The sequence below is a fragment of the Bombina bombina genome, chromosome 4 (genome assembly GCF_027579735.1).
Source record: "Bombina bombina isolate aBomBom1 chromosome 4, aBomBom1.pri, whole genome shotgun sequence".
Classification (NCBI taxonomy): domain Eukaryota; kingdom Metazoa; phylum Chordata; class Amphibia; order Anura; family Bombinatoridae; genus Bombina; species Bombina bombina.
In genome coordinates, this window is record NC_069502.1 from 748,528,813 (window position 1) to 748,554,790 (window position 25,978).

The window sequence follows — 25,978 nt, forward strand, 5'->3', positions numbered from 1 at the left end:
ACAATACATATATTTAGAACTTTTTATAAATACATAAAGTGCCAAACCATAGCTGAGAGTGTCTTAAGTAATGAAAACATACTTACCAAAAGACACCCATCCACATATATTTAGAACTTTATATAAATACATAAAGTGCCAAACCATAGCTGAGAGTGTCTTAAGTAATGAAAACATACTTACCAAAAGACACCCATCCACATATAGTAGATAGCCAAACCAGTACTGAAACGGTTATCAGTAGAGGTAACGGAATATGAGAGTATATCGTCGATCTGAAAAGGGAGGTAGGAGATCAATCTCTACAACCAATAACAGAGAACCTGTGAAATAGATTTCCCGTGAGGAAAGCCATTGCATTCAATAGGTGATACTCCCTTAAAATCCCTCTGACATTCACTGTACTCTGAGAGGAATCGGGCTTCAAAATACTGAGAAGCGCACATCAACATAGAAATCTTAGCACAAACTTACTTCACCACCTCCATAGGAGGCAAAGTTTGTAAAACTGAATTGTGGGTGTGGTGAGGGGTGTATTTATAGGCATTTTGAGGTTTGGGAAACTTTGCCCCTCCTGGTAGGATTGTATATCCCATACGTCACTAGCTCATGGACTCTTGCCAATTACATGAAAGAAAGCTGTGCAAACATTGCCAGCAGAAGAAATTACACTCCCAGTGAGGGTTAGGAAAGATAAACAATAAAATGTTAATTTTCAATTGTTCTCTAAATATTGGGCTTTGGTATACAGACAGAGATAATATCAAGAAGCACGTGTGTGTACAGAAAGTGATAAAATAAGGAGATCTGCTTTTCCTGCAAGCTCAAAAAACTATTTTAATGGGTTGTGGTTTCAAAAAATAAAAATGTTTCATACACAAATAAACAATTTCTCATTTTATACTCTGCAGCTGGTATAACAACAAGTCATTGGAAACATGTTAAGGGTAAAACAATTTTACAGTACATCATTCCTTTAAATCCAGTCCTCAAGTAGTACCCCTAACAGGCCAGATTTTTTAGGATATCTGAACTAGAGCATGGGTAAAACAATCAGCTTATGGGTGACAGCAGGTTAGTAACCATGGTTACTGATCAGCTGATTTATTTCACCTGAGCTCTAGTTCAGATATCATACAAATCTTGCCTGTTGGGGGTACTTGAGGACTGGAATTAAGAAACAATGTTTTAAAGCATTTTTTCTCAACCGCGGTCCTCAAGTACCCTCAACAGGCCAGGATTTCATGATTGTTGAATTAGTCCATATGTGAAATAATCAGCTGATGGGTGAGAGCAGGTTAGTAACCATGGTGTTACTGATCAGCTGATTACTTCACCTGTGCACTGCTTTCGCTATAATGAAAATTAGGCCTGTTGGGGGTAACTTGAGGACTGCAGTTGAGAAACAATGCTTTAAAGCAGACATTCTTAAACTTGGCCCTCCAAAGGTTTTGGAACTACATTTCCCATAATACTCAGCCAGCTGAAATGCTGGCTGAGCATCATGGAAAATGTAGTTCCAAAACCTATGGAGGGCCAAGTTTGAGAATGTCTGCTTTAAAGGGACCTGGGGGATTAAACAAATGCAAGATGTAGAATATTAAGGTTGCATTAGGTAAAATAAATAAATGCTGAATATTGCTTTCTACAATTTAAAAAAAGCCAACTGCATGTGATCATTTTAGCACAAATTTTAATCTGTTGGTCATTTTTTCCATGTAAAGCCAAACAAAATATATATTATGCACATAATATTTAGTAAAACTTTAATTACACAAAACGGATGTATGTAGACAAGTATAAACAGTTAAAAATCAACTTTCCAAATGTCTATTTTCTTTTTTTGTTTAACTTTTTTTGATTGAATTGTTTCTTCTTCTTGATAATACTTTTTGCGTCTTTGTTGTGTACCCAGTTGTCTCGTTCTGTTTCCCACTTGAGCTGCTTGATGCCTTTTTAAAAAATAAAAAAGTAGTTAATTATATAAAAAGGTATTTACAGAACATAAAGCAAGAAAGAAAAAAAGAAACAAAAAAACCAAACTGTGGACTTGAATTTTATCACATCAGCAATAGCGTACTGTATAAATGAAAAGGATCATTATAGTTTACTAGTTAGGGGTTAAAAGTAACTAGTACAATAATAGAGGTGGTAAATAAAATAAAAGTAAAAAAATAAAATAAAAGTAATTATTTTAGAGCTGAGTCAAAATAATATATTTTTATAATTTAACATTTTTTTATTTGGATTTGTCCTGATGGTCATTACTATTAAATCATCATGAATGTATGTGCTGCTGATAGAATCAGTAACATTAATCTTGGATCAACCAATGACACTTCTTGAAGCTTAATCCTCTTTTTTACAGGGCAACATGAATGGGAGGAACCACTAAACAAGGGACCCAGTAGAGTGCACTTCCACCTACCATGCACCTTTTTGTAATTACAGAATAATAAACACTATAATATAAATCAATAATTAATCCTATTATGATTTGTAAATAGACAAGACATTTAACATAAAAATGATTCAGGTTACAACACAAAGGACAACAGAATATAAAGATACAATCTTCATATTTACTAATCTGCAATACAGCCACTGCTCTACATTTATACTGTACATACAATAGCAATCACTATAAGACTTATAAATGGTTACTTACTTGCATTATCTTTATTTGCCATAGCATTTAATCCAATATTGTCAAATTTAGATCCAAAATTTTCATCCAACATGTCCCCAAACTAAAAAAAATTAAAAAATAAAATTACAAACACAGTAGATTGATCATGATTGTAGTTTTTACTGTAAGTTTTTAATACACACAATTTAAACCTAATAGCTACGATTATTACCGATCTCAATATATTTATTGTCACTAGAAGAAGGATAAATGGTTGAGCAGCCGTGCCAGGATTGGAACCTGCAACCCCTATATTTAAACAGACCATACACTTGGACAATTAGCCAACTAAGGAGTAGAATACTAAAGGCATTCTTTAACCCATTACATCTCTCCTACCATCTTGCAAGATTATGTAGCTGTCCATTGTTAGGTAGGTTATATTCTACCTGAATCATATAAAGTATCTAATATTTTAAATGGATTTCTTACAGTAGAACGACCAGTTGAATACTTTCCAAAAGATGCGGAGCCCACAAATATATTCATTTTACACCAATGAGGAGCCAGCATGGAATACTTTTCAATAACATCTGCACAGCAGACTTTGAATATACCTTTATGATATGCAAACATTATCATGGCGGAGAGAAAAGTTTCCAATTCAGTTCTATTATTAAATTTGCTTTGTTCCCATGATATTCTGTGTAAGAAATACATAGGTAGGCATCTGCAGCACTACATGGCAGGAAATAGTTCTGCAATCTAGTGCTCTTGCAAATCGATAACATTCTTGTAAAACTGCTGCCATATAGTGCTCTAGAAATGGACCGTCACCTAAGCATATGTCCATGATTTTCAACAAAAGATACCAAGAGAACGAAGAAAAAAAAAATCATAATAGACGCCCCCCCAGTGCTGCAGTATTTTATAGCGTTTTTACAAACATAGCGTTTTTTATAGCGTTTTTACAAATAAATTATAATCGCAATTTGGATCCTAAATAAACTTGGTTTAAAATGGTGCGACAGTGATCTAAATGTCAGTGTTTCTTTTAATAACTATCTGGACCATTAACTACAGTAGAATTGCATAATCAACAAATGCAATACAATAACATTCTGAATTTCACATGAGAAGTAGATTCTTATGACAAAATTCAAAATGCCCTTTTTTTTCCTGCCCCTGTATCATGTGACAGCCATCAATCAATCACAGACATGTATATACTGTGAACTCTAGCACATGCACAGTGGGAGCTGGTACTTCAGAGAGTGTGCATATAAAAAGGCTGTGCACCATTTGGTTAAACTGAATCATGAAAGTGTAAATGTTACACAGGAAGTTTAAGAAAATATTTACCCAGCCACCAAATATGTCCTCAATTTAATGTTGATTCAAGTTATTATTTTAGCTTACATGTTAAAGTGACAGTGTACTTGTTATTTTTTTATTGTTAAAAAAAAACATAATTTATGCTTACCTGATAAATTCCTTTCTTCTGTTGTGTGATCAGTCCACGGGTCATCATTACTTCTGGGATATAACTCCTCCCCAACAGGAAATGCAAGAGGATTCACCCAGCAGAGCTGCATATAGCTCCTCCCCTCTACGTCAGTCCCAGTCATTCGACCAAGAATCAACGAGAAAGGAGTAACCAAGGGTGAAGTGGTGACTGGAGTATAATTTAAAAGATATTTACCTGCCTTAAAACAGGGCGGGCCGTGGACTGATCACACAACAGAAGAAAGGAATTTATCAGGTAAGCATAAATTATGTTTTCTTCTGTTATGTGTGATCAGTCCACGGGTCATCATTACTTCTGGGATACCAATACCAAAGCAAAAGTACACGGATGACGGGAGGGATAGGCAGGCTCATTATACAGAAGGAACCACTGCCTGAAGAACCTTTCTCCCAAAAATAGCCTCCGAAGAAGCAAAAGTGTCAAATTTGTAAAATTTGGAAAAAGTATGAAGCGAAGACCAAGTTGCAGCCTTGCAAATCTGTTCAACCGAGGCCTCATTCTTAAAGGCCCAAGTGGAAGCCACAGCTCTAGTGGAGTGAGCTGTAATTCTTTCAGGAGGCTGCTGTCCAGCAGTCTCATAGGCTAAACGTATTATGCTACGAAGCCAAAAAGAGAGAGAGGTAGCAGAAGCTTTTTGACCTCTCCTCTGTCCAGAATAAACGACAAACAGGGAAGAAGTTTGGCGAAAATCTTTAGTTGCCTGCAAGTAGAACTTGAGGGCACGAACTACATCCAAATTGTGTAGAAGACGTTCCTTCTTTGAAGAAGGATTTGGACACAAGGATGGAACAACAATCTCTTGATTGATATTCCTGTTAGTGACTACCTTAGGTAAGAACCCAGGTTTAGTACGCAGAACTACCTTGTCTGAGTGAAAAATCAGATAAGGAGAATCACAATGTAAGGCTGATAACTCAGAGACTCTTCGAGCCGAGGAAATAGCCATTAAAAACAGAACTTTCCAAGATAACAACTTTATATCAATGGAATGAAGGGGTTCAAACGGAACACCCTGTAAAACGTTAAGAACTAAGTTTAAACTCCATGGCGGAGCAACAGCTTTAAACACAGGCTTGATCCTAGCTAAAGCCTGACAAAAGGACTGGACGTCTGGATTTTCTGACAGACGCCTGTGTAACAAGATGGACAGAGCTGAAATCTGTCCCTTTAATGAACTAGCTGATAAATCCTTTTCTAAACCTTCTTGTAGAAAGGACAATATCCTAGCGATCCTAACCTTACTCCAGGAGTAACCTTTGGATTCGCACCAGTATAGGTATTTACGCCATATTTTATGGTAAATCCTTCTGGTAACAGGCTTCCTAGCCTGTATCAGGGTATCAATAACCGACTCAGAAAAACCACGTTTTGATAAAATCAAGCGTTCAATTTCCAAGCAGTCAGCTTCAGAGAAGTTAGATTTTGATGTTTGAATGGACCCTGTATCAGAAGGTCCTGTCTTAGAGGTAGAGACCAAGGCGGACAGGATGACATGTCCACTAGATCTGCAAACCAAGTCCTGCGTGGCCATGCAGGCGCTATTAGAATCACTGATGCTCTCTCCTGTTTGATTTTGGCAATCAATCGAGGAAGCAGCGGGAAGGGTGGAAACACATAAGCCATCCCGAAGTTCCAAGGTGCTGTCAAAGCATCTATCAGAACCGCTCCCGGATCCCTGGATCTGGACCCGTAGTGAGGAAGTTTGGCGTTCTGGCGAGACGCCATGAGATCTATCTCTGGTTTGCCCCAACGTCGAAGTATTTGGGCAAAGACCTCCGGATGAAGTTCCCACTCTCCCGGATGAAAAGTCTGGCGACTCAAGAAATCCGCCTCCCAGTTCTCCACTCCCGGGATGTGGATTGCTGACAGGTGGCAAGAGTGAGACTCTGCCCAGCGAATTATCTTTGATACTTCTATCATTGCTAGGGAGCTTCTTGTCCCTCCCTGATGGTTGATGTAAGCTACAGTCGTGATGTTGTCCGACTGAAACCTGATGAACCCCCGAGTTGTTAATTGGGGCCAAGCCAGAAGGGCATTGAGAACTGCTCTCAATTCCAGAATGTTTATTGGAAGGAGACTCTCCTCCTGATTCCATAGTCCCTGAGCCTTCAGAGAATTCCAGACAGCGCCCCAACCTAGTAGGCTGGCGTCTGTTGTTACAATTGTCCAGTCTGGTCTGCTGAATGGCATCCCCCTGGACAGGTGTGGCCGATAAAGCCACCATAGAAGAGAATTTCTGGTCTCTTGATTCAGATTCAGAGTAGGGGACAAATCTGAGTAATCCCCATTCCACTGACTTAGCATGCACAATTGCAGCGGTCTGAGGTGTAGGCGTGCAAAAGGTACTATGTCCATTGCCGCTACCATTAAGCCGATCACCTCCATGCATTGAGCTACTGACGGGTGTTGAATGGAATGAAGGACACGGCATGCATTTTGAAGCTTTGTTAACCTGTCTTCTGTCAGGTAAATCTTCATTTCTACAGAATCTATAAGAGTCCCCAAGAATGGAACTCTTGTGAGAGGAAAAAGAGAACTCTTCTTTTCGTTCACTTTCCATCCATGCGACCTTAGAAATGCCAGAACTAACTCTGTATGAGACTTGGCAGTTTGAAAGCTTGAAGCTTGTATTAGAATGTCGTCTAGGTACGGAGCTACCGAAATCCCTCGCGGTCTTAGTACCGCCAGAAGGGCACCCAGAACCTTTGTGAAGATTCTTGGAGCCGTAGCCAATCCGAATGGAAGAGCTACAAACTGGTAGTGCCTGTCTAAGAAGGCAAACCTTAGATACCGGTGATGATCTTTGTGAATCGGTATGTGAAGGTAAGCATCTTTTAAATCCACTGTGGTCATGTACTGACCCTTTTGGATCATGGGTAAGATTGTCCGAATAGTTTCCATTTTGAACGATGGAACTCTTAGGAATTTGTTTAGAATCTTTAAATCTAAGATTGGCCTGAAAGTTCCCTCTTTTTTGGGAACCACAAACAGGTTTGAGTAGAACCCTTGTCCTTGTTCCGGCCGCGGAACCGGATGGATCACTCCCATTAATAACAGATCTTGTACACAGCGTAGAAACGCTTCTTTCTTTATCTGGTTTGTTGACAACCTTGACAGATGAAATCTCCCTCTTGGGGGAGATAATTTGAAGTCTAGAAGGTATCCCTGAGATATGATCTCTAGCGCCCAGGGATCCTGAACATCTCTTGACCAGGCCTGGGCGAAGAGAGAAAGTCTGCCCCCCACTAGATCCGATCCCGGATCGGGGGCTCTCGGTTCATGCTGTCTTTGGGGCAGCAGCAGGTTTCCTGGCCTGCTTGCTCTTGTTCCAGGACTGGTTAGGCTTCCAGCCTTGCCTGTAACGAGCCACAGCTCCCTCCTGTTTTGGTGCAGTGGAGGTTGATGCTGCTCCTGTTTTGAAATTCCGAAAGGGACGAAAATTAGACTGTCTAGCCTTAGCTTTGGCTTTGTCTTGAGGTAGGGCGTGGCCCTTACCTCCTGTAATGTCAGCGATAATTTCTTTCAAACCGGGCCCAAATAAAGACTGCCCCTTGAAAGGTATATTAAGTAATTTGGACTTAGAAGTAACATCAGCTGACCAGGATTTTAGCCACAGCGCCCTACGTGCCTGTATGGCGAATCCTGAGTTCTTAGCCGTAAGTTTGGTTAAATGTACTACGGCCTCCGAAATGAATGAATTAGCTAGTTTAAGGACTCTAAGCCTGTCCGTAATGTCGTCTAGCGTAGATGAACTAAGGTTCTCTTCCAGAGACTCAATCCAAAATGCTGCCGCAGCCGTAATCGGCGCGATACATGCAAGGGGTTGCAATATAAAACCTTGTTGAACAAACATTTTCTTAAGGTAACCCTCTAATTTTTTATCCATTGGATCTGAAAAGGCACAGCTATCCTCCACCGGGATAGTGGTACGCTTAGCTAAAGTAGAAACTGCTCCCTCCACCTTAGGGACCGTTTGCCATAAGTCCCGAGTGGTGGCGTCTATTGGAAACATCTTTCTAAATATTGGAGGGGGTGAGAACGGCACACCGGGTCTATCCCACTCCTTAGTAACAATTTCAGTTAGTCTCTTAGGTATAGGAAAAACGTCAGTACTCGCCGGTACCGCAAAGTATTTATCCAACCTACACAGTTTCTCTGGTATTGCAACGGTGTTACAATCATTGAGAGCTGCTAAGACCTCCCCTAGTAATACACGGAGGTTCTCCAATTTAAATTTAAAATTTGAAATATCTGAATCCAATCTGTTTGGATCAGAACCGTCACCCACAGAATGAAGCTCTCCGTCCTCATGCTCTGCAAGCTGTGACGCAGTATCAGACATGGCCCTAGTATTGTCAGCGCACTCTGTTCTCACCCCAGAGTGATCACGCTTGCCTCTTAGTTCTGGTAATTTAGACAAAACTTCAGTCATAACAGTAGCCATATCTTGTAATGTTATCTGTAATGGCCGCCCAGATGTACTAGGCGCCATAATATCACGCACCTCCCGGGCGGGAGATGCAGGTACTGCCGCGTGAGGCGAGTTAGTCGGCATAACTCTCCCCTCGCTGTTTGGTGAAATTTGTTCACATTGTACAGATTGACTTTTATTTAAAGTAGCATCAATACAGTTAGTACATAAATTTCTATTGGGCTCCACCTTGGCATTGGAACAAATGACACAGATATCTTCCTCTGAGTCAGACATGTTTAACACACTAGCAATAAACTTGCAACTTGGTTATAATCTTTTTTAGCAAAAACGTACTGTGCCTCAAAGAGGTACTAAACGATTAAATGACAGTTGAAATAATGAACTGAAAAACAGTTATAGCATCAAACTTTAAAACAACACAACTTTTAGCAAAGGTTTGTTCCCATTAGTAAAATAACAATAATTAAATTTGACATAAAAATTACAGAGCAACGTTTTTATTCACAGTCAATATAAAATTCTCACAGCTCTGCTGAGAGAATCTACCTCCCTCCAAAGAAGTTTGAAGACCCCTGAGATCTGTCAGAGATGAATCGGATAAAGTTTCTTCAGCAGTTGAGACCGGGTTTGAACTCACAACCTTTTGGGTTAAGAGGCATTAGACTTAAGCACTATGCCACAACGACCCCATTCATGCAGGAAATATAAGAGTAACTGACTTGAATTTTTTGATGCGTAGCAAAGAGCGCCAAAAACGGCCCCTCCCCCTCACACACAGCAGTGAAGAGAAACGAAACTGTCACAATTAAAACCAAACAACTGCCAAGTGGAAAATAATGCCCAAATATTTATTCACTCAGTACCTCAGAAATGTAAACGATTCTACATTCCAGCAAAAACGTTTAACATGATAAATACTTATTAAAAGGATTAGTGACTTTTAACAGAGTAGTTCCGGTGAAATACCATCCCCAGAATACTGAAGTGTATACATACATGTCATTATAACGGTATGGCAGGATTTTCTCATCAATTCCATTCAGAAAATAAAAACTGCAACATACCTCAATGCAGATTCATCTGCCCGCTGTCCCCTGATCTGAAGCTTTTACCTCCCTCAGATGGCCGAGAACAGCAATATGATCTTAACTACTCCGGTTAAAATCATAGTAAAAAAACTCTGGTAGATTCTTCCTCAAACTCTGCCAGAGAAGTAATAACACGCTCCGGTGCTATTGTAAAATAACAAACTTTTGATTGAAGTCATAAAAACTAAGTATAATCACCATAGTCCTCTCACACATCCTATCTAGTCGTTGGGTGCAAGAGAATGACTGGGACTGACGTAGAGGGGAGGAGCTATATGCAGCTCTGCTGGGTGAATCCTCTTGCATTTCCTGTTGGGGAGGAGTTATATCCCAGAAGTAATGATGACCCGTGGACTGATCACACATAACAGAAGAAAATAAATAGCACGTTTATAACCCATTCTCTGGCTTAACATAAACAACATTGTTATATTAATATACTTTATAACCTCTAAGTTTGCCTGTTTCTAAGCCCCTGCAGGCCGCCTCTTATCACAGTGCTTTTTAAATGTTGCACAACAGCCAGACAGTGCTAGTTCATGTGTGTCATATAGATAATATTGGTTATACAAGAACCAGCATTGAAAGGCTAAGATGCAAGATTTTAAAAAGCAATTAAATAAGGCAGGGCTCGACAAACCCAGGAGCCTGGGAGTCACTGGCTCCTAGAATTTCACAGCAAGGATGGTGAGGGAAAATATACTGGGTTTATAAATCAGAATTATAGGACTTTATCAATTGTTGCTTATATTAGCTGGCCCTTAAATTCAAGAGTTAGAGCAGTTGTATACAAGTTTATGTACAAAAAATGCAAAAGAGTTTGCAAAACAAAGCAAAAGACTGCCTGTCTCTAGAAAGATATCATGTGAACCCAGAATCTGAATTGTGTGACAAAGGAGTATGGATTAAAATTTATCGTATAGAAAAAGGACCACTTATACTAAATAACTTTATTGGAGATAAAAAGTAGTCCGGCTGGACTAGTACCCACGCACACTTTAAAACTTGCTTAAACTCAATGATTGGTTCATATCGTATGAAAATTGCACATAAAGTCAGAGATATATTCTAATATTGTAACCATTCAGTAGCAATATTGAATAAACCTATTATAAGGTATTGTCTGTGGTTCCAGCAGCAAGTTTGTGAAAGAGAACAATAAAGCGATCAAATTATATACTTTGCTTAGCAGATAGAATTAAAGTAACAGAAAAAAAATGTATCCTCTAATGAGATTCTGTTGCATAAAAATATCCATCTATATATTATAGCTCAGTCATGCTTGTGTTGGTTACAAAATGATATTGTTGGTTAATTTGAAACAATTTGTCTCTCCATAACATAAAGGGGTTTCCTTATTACGATGTCCCAGTTATCACAATGCAACCGTTGTTTATATTAATATGTTTATATACAAAAAATAGTTAGTGCTTGTCTATAAGAAATATATTCCCAAAGTTGGAAAAAAGCTAAATTAGAGCAACGGTTTATTTGCTGTTTTAAGAGTCACAACCTGCAAAATAAACCTCCATATATGGTGTGGTGAAGGTTGACTCTTACAGATTATAAAGTACCATGTGACCTGAATCGTATCATAGCATATGTTTAATATCAGTATTATCGTCAGATACTAACATGAAGGAATATAAATAATTACAGAGATAGCATACATCAAGCGAATTCAGTTTAAGAGCACAATACTAGGCTGCAAAATAAGCCTCTTCTATAGCGGAGGCTAATGTTTACATTTAACTAGCTGATTTCTGAGCAACATTTAACCGAGCTAAGAAAGTCTCTTCTATAGCGGAGACTGCAACTATTGTTATACTAATACTGACATTATCTCTGAACAATTATTGATATTGACTGAGTAAGCGTCTAAAAAGAAAGAGGTTCTATGACCTCGTGAGGGTGCCCCTGACGCGCGTTTCACATAACGCTTATTTCACATACATTGACATTGTTAATATTTGTCTTAAAAGTTTTCATTTCTGTTAGATCACACAGTATAGAAATATGTACTGTTCCTTTATAAAAGTTGTTTTTACACTTTTTACATATTTTCTTTTTTATTTATGTTATTCTGCATTAGTTGATGCAAATTTATTGTGGCATTTTGTCACTATATTTCTATCATGAACGTCCTCACTATTATATTATGAATTGATAATTTTTTGTTATTACCTATCAGTATTCCAATATAAAAATGTTTTCACTTAAAAACACCACACAGCATAGTAATATGCACTGTCCCTTTAAACACGTTATTTTCTATCACTATATTTAGTTGTAAAAAATCATTATGTGGATACAGCATTCATAATGTTATTATAAATCTCTACTTTCGCCAAGAATAATGAACACACTTCATAATTCGATCGCCTCAAAATATTCTGCTAATCTGCATGCTCATTCTTTAAGCAATAACATGGAATTTTCTTTTGGCTAAGCATACAACGTTGTGAGTCCAAACCCCCTCCGATTGGTTTAGATAGAGATCTGTATAAGTGACTATAACCAATCATCAACCTAGAAGGAGCCCGCAATGATCCAATCCCTGCAAAGGGGCGGGTTCAACATACGGGTATTACCTGCTCAGTTCGGCCGGTGCGTACCCCTCCGAAGAAGCGTTATGTGAAACGCGCGTCAGGGGCACCCTCACAAGGTCATAGAACCTCTTTCTTTTTAGATGCTTACTCAGTCAATATTAATAATTGTTCAGAGATAATGTCAGTATTAGTATAACAATAATTGCAGTCTCCGCTATAGAAGAGACTTTCTTAGCTCAGCTCAATGTTGCTCAGAAATCAGCTAGTTAAATGTAAACATTAGCCTCCGCTATAGAAGAGGCTTATTTTGCAGCCTAGTATTGTGCTCTTAAACTGAATTCGCTTGATGTATGCTATCTCTGTAATTATTTATATTCCTTCATGTTAGTATCTGACGATAATACTGATATTAAACATATGCTATGATACGATTCAGGGCACATGGTACTTTATAATCTGTAAGAGTCAACCTTCACCACACCGTATATGAGGTTTATTTAATTTGCAGGTTGTGACTCTTAAAACAGCAAATAAACCGTTGCTCTAATTTAGCTTTTTTCCAACTTTGGGAATATATTTCTTATAGACAAGCACTATTTTTTGTATATAAACATATTAATATAAACAACGGTTGCATTGTGATAACTGGGACATCAAAATAAGGAAACCCCTTTATGTTATGGAGAGACAAATTGTTTCAAATTAACCAACAACATCATTTTGTAACCAACACAAGCATGACTGAGCTATAATATATAGATGGATGCAACAGAATCTCATTAGAGGATATTTTTTTTTCTGTTACTTTAGTTCCATCTGCCATACAAATAGTAGCTAAGCAAAGTATATAACTTGATCGCTTTATTGTTCTCTTTCACAAACTTGCTGCTGGAACCACAGATAATACCTTATAATAGGTTTATTCAATATTGCTACTGAATGGTTACAACATTAGAATATATCTCTGACTTTATGTGCAATTTTCATATGATATGAACCAATCACTGAGTTTAAGCAAGTTTTAAAGCGTGTGTGTGTGTATGTGTGTGTGCGCGTGTGTGTGTGTACTAGTCCAGCCGGACTACTTTTTATCTCCAATAAAGTTATTTAGTATAAATGGTCCTTTTTCTATGAGATAAATTTTAATCCATACTCCTTTGTCACACAATTCAGATTCTGGGTTCACATGATATCTTTCTAGAGACAGGCAGTTTTTTGCCTTGTTTTGCAAACTCTTTTTGTACATATCCTAGAATTTTACCCCTGTCTCCTAATTTTTGGGTTATTCTCCATATATTTATTTACAAATCCCACTGTCTGGCTCCTAAAAATATGTCTGGCTCCTAAATATTCTTACTAGCTCCTAATTTTTAAACAGATTTGTCAAGCACTGAAATAAGGGCAGTCTGCAGAGGCTTAGATACAAGGTAATCACAGAGGTAAAACGTATAATAATATAACGTGTTGTTATGCAAAATTGGAGAATGGGTAATAAAGGGATTATCTGTCTTTTTAAACAATAACAATTTGCAAGTAGACTGTCCCTTTAAGTTGATTGATACATATTGATTTGCATGCTATCTTCACCAAATGGCTTACCTCCTCTGCTGCACTAAACATGGTGTCTTGATTTAAACTTCGTTTCTTTCCTTTCTTTGGTCCTGATTGGAAAAAAAAACAAAAAACAAACAAACATAAAAATAGTTCAGAAAAAATAAATTCCTTTATATTCCATAAATGTTGCATGTTTGCATCTACATAGGAAATACTTAATGGATGTAAATGTTCCAGACTGTAACAATCCATTCCAAGCTAAAAATCAGAAGGTAATAAAATAAGTTTACATATAATAACAGTTCTCTGTGGCACCCTATTATCCAGCATCAGGTTATTTACTACAAGTTGATAACTCAAACAAGGTTAATTCAGTAGAACATGATACAATAGCCAGATAGTATAATAAATAAAATGTCCAACAAAATCAGATTCATAGTTCATAGCAGCAGCGCTGATATAATCATTCCAAATTAAGAAATGCTGTTTTCAATCTTACACAGTTACAATGTATCACTTCAAAATAGCAACATTGTGTTTACGATTGTAGGCATGAATTTAGTGTGCCATCCAAAGATATTCAACATGTCCCTTGTTGTACATATAGGTAATGTGATGTTACCTTAATCATTCGTAATCCAATATCCCATAAAGATTATCCCATGGTTAAGATGAAAATATACCTTTGTGAGTCACACGGCACTGCAATGTATTCAGCGCATAGTCCATACTTGCATGACCGCCAGGGTAATATCGAGATCCAACCCGTCTCAGGGTATTGTGGGAGATAATAGGACTTGAAGGGACTCAGGCTACTTTTTCCAGGTAGGTATAGCATTAAATCGAAGGCACTTAGTGTATATTACACGCCTTCTATGAAGAAGATCATCAACTGCTGCAGGGAGCTGCAAAATAGCATCAGCGGTGAACAGCTGATTTCACCGCCAAGCAAACAGCTACACGCGTTTCACCTCTGTGTTACAAGGCTTCATCCGGCTTGAATCTGATTGGGTACTCAACCCTTTACCTGAGACTCCGCCTATTTACATCGCCATTGGTGAAAAATGAGTTGCATAATTTTTATACAATTTGTTACTTAATATATACTATTTACATTGTTTACTACATAATTATGCCATATACAAAACAAATCTGTGTGCATTATATATTGACAAAGTTGCAGAGATTAAATTGAAAGTGAAGGATAGGTATCTATCATTGTACTTTGGCTTCTATATTTTAAGCATATTTGAATCAGAAACGCAGATATTAGGGAAACATTTAAAAGGTATAAGTATACTACACACAAAGAAAAAATCTCCATTGTCTTGCCTTAATTTCAAAGCAATAAAGCTTATTTCATTTGCTTTTAAAGGGGCAAATATCTTATTTACTTACTTATTGACAGTTGTAATATAAATCCAACATATTTAAGTAGAAGAGGTATATCTCTTTAAATTATTTGATTCAAATTGAATCTCCCAGAAATGGTGCAAAATGTATTTCCTCATTAAGCCCATTTGGCTTTAGACTTTTAATGTTGTATATCCATTTGCACTCCTGTAACAAAATGTTATCCAAATTTCCTCCCCTATTTTTCAAATCTACAATTTCAAGGCCTCTGAATTTCAAAAGATTCTTATTGCTCGAGTGATGGTCCAAAAAGTGTCTCGCTACACTGCTACTTTTGATACACTTATTACTATCAAGACAATGAAATATATGAATATGCACAAAGTGCTTCAAGTGAGTCAGAAGCAGAAGAAGATGACAAACAAAAGAATAAATCATATAGAAACCAAAAGCAAAGTTTTTTAGGACACAGACAAAAAACAGGACCAGGAGAAGGGGGAAGAAACACTGAAAATACAGGAGGCAACAGGAGATATCCAATGAGACAGAGGAGGAAGGAAAAAACATAAGAGTCAGTGTAGTGAATCTATCAAAAAAAAAACATCTTACAGATACACAGATAGAAGTCTTGGAAAAAGGTTTATCATTCTCACCTACAAATAGATGTGACAAGGATGTTAATCTGTTTACTCACAAAATTGTTTTAAGGAAAATAATGGATAACAAGTCAAATCCACCAACACTTAACATACATGAGAGACTTAGTATAAGGGATTTAGAGACACTGGAAAGTGAGAGTACAAATGAAGAAACAGAAACCAGTGAGGAACAAAAATCAGATTCAAGCTGGATGAAGCCTTGTAACAGAGGTGAAACGCGCGTAGCGGTTTGCTTGTCGGGGGTGAAATCAGATGTTCACCACCGATGTTATTTTGCAGCTCCCTGCAGCAGTTGCTGATCGTCTCCATAGGAGGCATGTTATATACACTAAGTGCATTCAATTGAATGCTATACCTACCTGGAAAAAGTAAATTTATGCTTACCTGATAAATTGATTTCTTCTATGATACGACAAGTCCACTGATTCATCCCTTACTTGTGGGATATTATCCTCCTGCTAACAGGAAGTGGCAAAGAGCACCACAGCAGAGCTGTCTATATACTACTCTCTTGACTCCACCCCCCAGTCATTCGACCAAAGGTATAGGAAGAAAAAGGAGCAACAAACAGAGAAGATGTTTGACGGAAATCTTTGGTCACTTGCAAGTAAAACTTCAAAGCACGAACCACGTCCAAGTTGTGTAACAGACGCTCCTTCTTAGAAGAAGGGTTAGGACAGAGAGAAGGAACAACAATTTCCTGATTAATATTCTTATTAGTAACAACCTTAGGAAGGAATCCAGGTTTGGTACGCAAAACCACCTTATCAGAATGGAAAACAAGATAAGGCGAGACGCATTGCAATGCAGATAGTTCAGAAACTCTTCGAGCCAAAGAGATAGCAACTAAAAACAGAACTTTCCAAGATAGAAGCTTAATATCTATGGAATGCATAGGTTCAAACTAGGGTTGCACCGATACCATTTTTTTTAAGACCGAGTACAAGTACTGATACTTTTTAAAAAATACTCGCCGATACCAATTACCGATACTTTTTTAATGTCATGTGACAGTGTCCCAAGCACAATACAGACTAATAATTTAAGATAGCTTCTTTATAATTATGAAGAACTGTAACTCAAAAGATATTATGAAATAATAAAACAGGTTTATTTGCTTGTTGTCACAAAGTTCTAAAAACGGAAACATTTCACAGAACACGTTTATAAATAAAAAATATTACATTCAAATATATTCATAATAACAATAAATAACAAATGCAATATCACAACCAACCAAAAGTGCAATGCAGTAAAAAATATATCAGTGCACTGTTTAAACATGGGGAACAACACTATGGGCTAGATAGCTTACATTTGACTCGTAAGCTTTACCAATGCTCATTGCATGTGCAACTCTATTAAAGTCTATTGAGTTGGAAATGTGAACAGAGCATTGGTAAAGCTTACATATCAAATGTAATCTAAATCTAGTCCTATTATTGTAAGATGTGTGTTCATAGGATTTAACTTATTTTTTTCTATGAACACTCTTCCTGCAATTATATAAGCTAAGGATGTTCCTCAGAGTACAGTATGTTTTGAGCATAATTGTGCAAGAGAAGAACTAGCAGTATAACAGGCAATCTAGCAATTATAATAATTTTTGAAAAGTTAGTAGCAAGTTCTTTTTAAGGAACAGAAGCATCTCTGTATGTTCAGCTATACGTCTGTTTCTGCTATCAGCAATGTCATTTGATGCTAAGCTGAACAGTCTCCTTTTCAGCACTACTGCATGGGGCAGAAAGATCATTTTAGGCCATTTTAGCCAGAGCTTGAAATCTCAGTTTATTAACTACCACGTACTTCAGGGGTTTGTCTGAACAAGGTACGGTGATCTCTCTTACAATAATACAATACAACAGCAATTTGTATTGGAAGAACAGAAGTGAACCATTTTTAGTTGAATTAAAGTTGAAAAAGAGGGCGCCACATAGCGTAATAAAGTTTGAAACAAATTCAAGGTAAAATGAATCAAAAATGCTTACCAAATGAAAATGCACCGTACTGTGACCGGTGCTAACAAGCCGGCTAACACTCACAGTGGTTAGTATACTGATGTCTGTGGTATACTGCGTCTGGATGCAGGTCGAGTGATTCTGTCTGACTCCGTGTTGGGTCGATCACTTTCTTAACCAACGTGATATTGCTGTATTAGATTCACACTGCAAATAATGTGTGAGACCTTGACCCTTGCAAATTGACGATAAAAGCAAAAGGACAACCTCCGTAAAAGTTAAAAGATATTTATTCCATACAAAGTACCGCTACGCGTTTCTCGACCGTAACTGGTCGTTTCCTCAGGCATGAAATAATGGATACAATTGTTACAAAGACTTTGTAACAATTGTATCCATTATTTCATGTGCCTTTAGGGAATTCCAGACTGCACCCCAGCCCAATAGGCTGGCGTCAGTCGTCACTATGACCCATGCTGGCCTGCGGAAACACATTCCCTGGGACAGATGATCCTGTGACAACCACCAAAGAAGAGAGTCTCTGGTCTCTTGATCCAGATTTATGAGGAGATAAATTTGCATAGTCCCCATTCCACTGTCTGAGCATGCATAGTTGCAGTGGTCTGAGATGCAAGCAAGCAAAGGAAACTATGTCCATTGCCGCTACCATTAGTCCAATTACCTCCATACACTGAGCTACTGACGGCCGAGGAATGGAATGAAGTGCTTGGCAGGTGGTTAAGATCTTTGATTTTCTGACCTCCGTCAGAAAAATTTTCATGTCTACCGAGTCTATCAGAGTTCCCAGGAATGGAACTCTTGTGAGAGGGACAAGGGAACTCTTCTTTTCCTTTCCTCCGTCTCTTGTTTGGTAGTGTGTATGTAGCGACTTATGGAATAAAGTTCCTGCCTGGTTTACTTTTACCAAGTGTGCCGCCTCCTTTTTTCTTCTGTGAACTCTTCTTTATGTTCACCTTCCACTCGTGAGATCTTAGAAAAGCCAACACGATGTCCGTGAGAGATTTGGCTAGTTGGTAAGTTGACGCCTGAATCAAGATATCATCCAGATAGGGCGCCACTGCTATGCCCCGCGGCCTTAGAACCGCCAGAAGGGACCCTAGTACCTTTGTGAAAATTCTGGGAGCTGTGGCCAACCCGAAAGGAAGAGCTACAAACTGGTAATGCTTGTCCAGGAAGGCGAACCTGAGGAACTGGTGATGATCTTTGTGGATAGGAATGTGAAGATACGCATCCTTCAAATCCACGGTGGTCAAATATTGACCCTCCTGGATCATTGGTAAAATTGTACGAATGGTCTCCATCTTGGAGGATGGGACTCTGAGAAATTTGTTTAGGATCTTGAGATCTATAATTGGTCTGAAGGTTCCCTCTTTTTTGGGAACTACAAACAGATTGGAGTAAAACCCCTGCCCCTGTTCTGCTTTTGGAACTGGGCAAATTACCCCCATAGTATATAGGTTTTCTACACAGCGTAAGAACGCCTCTCTTTTTGTCTGGTTTACAGACAACCGTGAAAGATGAAATCTCCCCCTTGGAGGAGAATCTTTGAATTCTAGAAGATACCCCTGGGTCACAATTTCTAAAGCCCAGGAATCCTGAATGTCTCTTGCCCAAGCCTGAGCGAAGAGAGAAAGTCTGCCCCTCACCAGATCCGGTCCCGGATCAGGGGCTGCCTCTTCATGCTGTCTTGGTAGCAGCAGCGGGCTTCTTGGCCTGTTTACCTTTATTCCAGGTTAGGTCTCCAGACAGACTTGGATTGAGCAAAATTCCCCTCCTGCTTTGTGGCAGGGGAGGAGGTAGCGGGACCACCTTTGAAGTTTCGAAAGGAACAAAAATTATTTAGTTTGACCCTCATTCTATTTGTCTTATTGGAGTATTGTCCTTGTCTTATCCTGAGGAAGGGCATGACCTTTTCCTCCAGTGATGTCGGAAATGATCTCCTTCAGTTCAGGCCCGAATAGGGTCTTACCCTTGAAAGGAATAGCTAATAGCTTAGATTTTGATGACACATCAGCAGACCAGGACTTAAGCCATAACGCTCTACCAGCTAAAATGGCAAAACCTGAATTCTTTGCCGCTAATTTAGCCAGTTGAAAAGCGGCATCTGTAATAAAAGAATTAGCTAGCTTGAGAGCCTTAATTCTATCTAAAATATCATCCAATGGGGTCTCAACCTTAAGAGCCTCCTCAAGAGCCTTGAACCAAAAAGCAGCTGCAGTAGTTAGAGGAACAATGCACGCTATAGGTTGCAGAAGAAAACCCTGATGAATAAATATTTTCTTTAGGAGACCCTCTAATTTTTTATCCATAGGATCTTTGAAAGCACAACTGTCCTCAATAGGTATAGTTGTAGGCTTAGCTAGGGTAGAAATAGCTCCCTCCACCTTAGGGACCGTCTGCCACAAATCCCGAATGGTGTCAGATATGGGAAACATTTTCTTAAAAGTAGGAGGGGGAGAGAACGGAATGCCTGGTCTATCCCATTCCTTAGTAACAATGTCCGAAATCCTCTTAGGGACCGGAAAAACATTAGTGTAAGTAGGAGCCTCTAGATATCTATACATTTTACACAATTTCTCTGGTGGAATTACAATAGGGTCACCATCATCCAGAGTTGCTAAAACCTCCCTGAGTAACAAGCGAAGGTGTTCAAGCTTAAACTTAAAAGCCGTCATATCTGAGTCTGTTTGAGGGAACATCTTTCCTGAATCAGAAAGCTCTCCCTCAGACAGCAATTCCCCTACCCCCAATTCAGAACATTGTGAGGGTACATCGGAGATGGCTAATAAAGCGTCAGAGGGCTCAGCATTTACTCTCATACCGGACCTACTGCCCTTCCCCTGCAAACCAGGCAGTTTAGATAATACCTCTGTGAGGGTAGTAGACATAACTGCGGCCATATCTTGCAGGGTGAAAGAATTAGACGCACTAGAAGTACTTGGCGTCGCTTGTGCGGGCGTTAAAGGTTGTGACACTTGGGGAGAAGTAGATGGCATAACCCGATTCTCTTCTGACTGAGAATCATCCTGAGACATACTTTTATCAGCTAAAATATGTTCTTTGCCATGTAAGGCCCTTTCAGTACATGAGGGACACATTGTAAGTGGGGGTTCCACAATGGCTTTTAAACACATGGAACATTGGCTTTCCTCAATGTCAGACATGTTAAACAGGCTAGTAATGACCACAAACAGGCATGAAAACACTTTATTTAGTGAAAAAACAGAATTTATGTTTACCTGATAAATTACTTTCTCCAACGGTGTGTCCGGTCCACGGCGTCATCCTTACTTGTGGGATATTCTCTTCCCCAACAGGAAATGGCAAAGAGCCCAGCAAAGCTGGTCACATGATCCCTCCTAGGCTCCGCCTTCCCCAGTCATTCGACCGACGTAAAGGAGGAATATTTGCATAGGAGAAATCATATGATACCGTGGTGACTGTAGTTAAAGAAAATAAATTATCAGACCTGATTAAAAAACCAGGGCGGGCCGTGGACCGGACACACCGTTGGAGAAAGTAATTTATCAGGTAAACATAAATTCTGTTTTCTCCAACATAGGTGTGTCCGGTCCACTGCGTCATCCTTACTTTTGGGAACCAATACCAAAGCTTTAGGACACGGATGAAGGGAGGGAGCAAATCAGGTCACCTAGATGGAAGGCACCACGGCTTGCAAAACCTTTCTCCCAAAAATAGCCTCAGAAGAAGCAAAAGTATCAAATTTGTAAAATTTAGTAAAAGTGTGCAGTGAAGACCAAGTCGCTGCCTTACATATCTGATCAACAGAAGCCTCGTTCTTGAAGGCCCATGTGGAAGCCACGGCCCTAGTGGAATGAGCTGTGATTCTTTCAGGAGGCTGCCGTCCGGCAGTCTCGTAAGCCAATCTGATGATGCTTTTAAGCCAAAAAGAGAGAGAGGTAGAAGTTGCTTTTTGACCTCTCCTTTTACCAGAATAAACAACAAACAAGGAAGATGTTTTAAAATAAAACCGTTACTGTCACTTTAAATTTTAAACTGAACACACTTTATTACTGTAAATGTGAAAAAGTATGAAGGAATTGTTCAAAATTCACCAAAATTTCACCACAGTGTCTTAAAGCCTTAAAAGTATTGCACACCAAATTTGAAAGCTTTAACTCTTAAAATAACGGAACCGGAGCCGTTTTTATATTTAACCCCTATACAGTCCCTGGTATCTGCTTTGCTGAGACCCAACCAAGCCCAAAGGGGAATACGATACCAAATGACGCCTTCAGAACGCTTTTTCTATGTATCTGAGCTCCTCACACATGCATCTGCATGTCATGCTTGCCAAAAACAACTGCGCAATAGAGGCGCGAAAATGAGGCTCTGCCTATGATTAGGGAAAGCCCCTAGAGAAAAAGGTGTCCAATACAGTGCCTGCCGGTTATTTTACATAATTCCCAAGAATAAAATAATTCCTCAAAGCTATGAAGTATTAAAAATGCTTATATATCAATCGTTTTAGCCCAGAAAATGTCTACCAGTCTTAAAAGCCCTTGTGAAGCCCTTTATTCTTATGTAATAAAAATGGCTTACCGGATCCCATAGGGAAAATGACAGCTTCCAGCATTACATAGTCTTGTTAGAAATGTGTCATACCTCAAGCAGCAAAAGTCTGCTCACTGTTTCCCCCAACTGAAGTTAATTCCTCTCAACAGTCCTGTGTGGAAACAGCCATCGATTTTAGTAACGGTTGCTAAAATCATTTTCCTCTTACAAACAGAAATCTTCATCTCTTTTCTGTTTCAGAGTAAATAGTACATACCAGCACTATTTTAAAATAACAAACTCTTGATTGAAGAATAAAAACTACATTTAAACACCAAAAAACTCTAAGCCATCTCCGTGGAGATGTTGCCTGTACAACGGCAAAGAGAATGACTGGGGAAGGCGGAGCCTAGGAGGGATCATGTGACCAGCTTTGCTGGGCTCTTTGCCATTTCCTGTTGGGGAAGAGAATATCCCACAAGTAAGGATGACGCCGTGGACCGGACACACCTATGTTGGAGAAAATAACAATCTTAAAAAACGGTACTGAGCCTTTAAGAGAAAAAAAGCATACAATTTTTCCAAAACTGCTTGAAAACAATAAAATTATCCCAATTTTATGATAGAAGCATCCCAACTTTGCAGCTAAGTTTGCCCCACAAGGAAAGGAATACTTAACCCTTACCAGAAAAAACAGAAAATTATAAACACGTTTATTTCATTAAAAAGCACCCCCTGCCAGCCCTCAGGGGTCTGTAAAACCGGGTTAAACCCTCAATTTGGCCCAATACTGCTCACAAAGGCCCACCGGAGTTGGAGCTTGCTGCTTGCCTGAGAAAAACAACTGCGCAACTGAGGCGCGAAAATAGGCCCCGCCCATCTCACTCGATGTCTCACAGCCTAAATTAACCGCACCAGATTGAATGAAGCCATGTGTACCCTTCTCAATAAAGCATAAAAACGTCTCATAAAAACAAAAACGTTATCTGCACTCCCAGTCATGTAAACGTTTGCCCACAAACATTCTAACATCAGTGTCAACCATTTTTTTATAGCCCATATATGCAAGCTCAGTAATACCCCTCTGTATACTTTAGGATTACTGCTTACCCTCTCCCTCATGGGGATACTGTCAGCCAATTCTGAAATAACACAGTCTCTCCAGAAAAAAATGACTGAACATACCTCACTGCTTAAAGCATGAAAAACGTTCCTCATACTGAAGTTTAAGTACTCCTCAGCCATTCTGTGGGAACTGCTTTGGATCTTAGTAACATCTGCTAAGATCATCAGCCTCCAGGCAGAAGTCTTCATCCATCTGCTGCCTGAGGGAAAATAGTACACACCGGTACCATTTAAAATAAAAAAGTCTTGCTTGAAGAAAATAAAAACTAACATTTTATCACCTCTTTCACTTTACCCTTCCTATTACTTAGAGTAGGCAAAGAGAATGACTGGGGGGTGGAGTCAAGGGAGGAGCTATATAGACAGCTCTGCTGTGGTGCTCTTTGCCACTTCCTGTTAGCAGGAGGATAATATCCCACAAGTAAAGGATGAACCAGTGGACTCGTCGTATCTTATAGAAGAAAAGTAGCCCAAGTCACTTCAAGTCCTATCAACTCCCACAATACCCTGAGACATGCTGGATCTCAATATTACCCTGGCGGTCATGCGAGTATGGACTACAGGCTGAATACATTGCAGTGCTGTGTGACTCCCAAAGGTATAGTTTCAGCTTAACCATGGGATAATCGTTATGGGATATTGGATTACAAATGATTAAGGTAACATCACATAACCTATATGCACAACAAGGGACTTGTTGAATATCTTTGGATGGCACAATAAATCCAGGCCTACAATCGTAAACACAATGTTGCTATTTTGAAGGGATACATCTTAATTTGGAGTGATTATATCAGCACTGCTACTATGAACTGTGAATCTGATTTTGATGGACATTTTATTTATTATACTATCTGGCTATTGTATCATGTTCTACTGAATAACCTTGTTTGAGTTATCAACTTGCAGTAAATAACCTGATGCTGGATAATAGTGGTCTTTCTCGTCTTCTTTTTGTGTGTGTGTGTATATGTATATATATATATATATATGTATATATATATATATATATATATATATATATATATATATACACACACACATACACATATATATATATATATATATATATATATATATATATACACAGGTAGCCCTCAGTTTACGCCGGGGTTAGGTTCCAGAAGGAATGGTTGTAAATCGAAACCGTTGTAAATTGAAACCCAGTTTATAATGTAAGTCAATGGGAAGTGAGGGAGTTAGGTTCCAGGTCCCTCTCAAAATTGTCATAAGAAACACCTAAAACATTATTTTTAAAGCTTTGAAATGAAGACTTTAAATGCTAAACAGCATTATAAACCTAATAAAATAATTACTCAACACAGAATATATAATTAAACTAAGTTAAATGAACAAAAACATTTGCTAAACAGCATTATAAACCTAATAAAATAATCACACAACACAGACTTCACTTGCATTTTTCTGCAAACAGTCTTTTCAATAGCAGTCACATGACTGGAAAAAAAGGTTGTTATTCTGAAACCGTTGTAAAACGAGGGCCACCTGTATATATATATATATATATACATATATATACAGGGAGTGCAGAATTATTAGGCAAGTTGTATTTTTGAGGATTCATTTTATTATTGAACAACAACCATGTTCTCAATGAACCCAAAAAACTCATTAATATCAAAGCTGAATATTTTTGGAAGTAGTTTTTAGTTTGTTTTTAGTTTTAGCTATTTTAGGGGGATATCTGTGTGTGCAGGTGACTATTACTGTGCATAATTATTAGGCAACTTAACAAAAAACAAATATATACCCATTTCAATTATTTATTTTTACCAGTGAAACCAATATAACATCTCAACATTCACAAATATACATTTCTGACATTCAAAAACAAAACAAAAACAAATCAGTGACCAATATAGCCACCTTTCTTTGCAAGGACACTCAAAAGCCTGCCATCCATGGATTCTGTCAGTGTTTTGATCTGTTCACCATCAACATTGCGTGCAGCAGCAACCACAGCCTCCCAGACACTGTTCAGAGAGGTGTACTGTTTTCCCTCCTTGTAAATCTCACATTTGATGATGGACCACAGGTTCTCAATGGGGTTCAGATCAGGTGAACAAGGAGGCCATGTCATTAGATTTTCTTCTTTTATACCCTTTCTTGCCAGCCACGCTGTGGAGTACTTGGACGCGTGTGATGGAGCATTGTCCTGCATGAAAATCATGTTTTTCTTGAAGGATGCAGACTTCTTCCTGTACCACTGCTTGAAGAAGGTGTCTTCCAGAAACTGGCAGTAGGACTGGGAGTTGAGCTTGACTCCATCCTCAACCCGAAAAGGCCCCACAAGCTCATCTTTGATGATACCAGCCCAAACCAGTACTCCACCTCTAGTCTGAGTCGGACTAGAGCTCTCTGCCCTTTACCAATCCAGCCACGGGCCCATCCATCTGGCCCATCAAGACTCACTCTCATTTCATCAGTCCATAAAACCTTAGAAAAATCAGTCTTGAGATATTTCTTGGCCCAGTCTTGACGTTTCAGCTTGTGTGTCTTGTTCAGTGGTGGTCGTCTTTCAGCCTTTCTTACCTTGGCCATGT

The 25,978-nt window shown here is 38.7% G+C and overlaps 1 protein-coding gene across 1 annotated transcript in view; it reads right to left on the bottom strand.

Annotated features, from left to right (window-relative positions):
- Positions 1 to 811: 811 nt before the first annotated feature.
- The window catches only part of CEBPZ (CCAAT enhancer binding protein zeta), a 73,361-nt gene continuing 48,194 nt past the window's right edge, over positions 812 to 25,978 (bottom strand). Inside the window, exons 13-15 of the mRNA XM_053711018.1 lie at positions 13,829 to 13,890; positions 2,669 to 2,750; positions 812 to 1,952 (exon numbers count right to left, since the gene is read on the bottom strand). Coding sequence (XP_053566993.1) covers positions 1,831 to 1,952; positions 2,669 to 2,750; positions 13,829 to 13,890 — 266 coding nt within the window. The 3' untranslated portion in view covers positions 812 to 1,830. The remainder of the gene's footprint in view (positions 1,953 to 2,668; positions 2,751 to 13,828; positions 13,891 to 25,978) is intronic.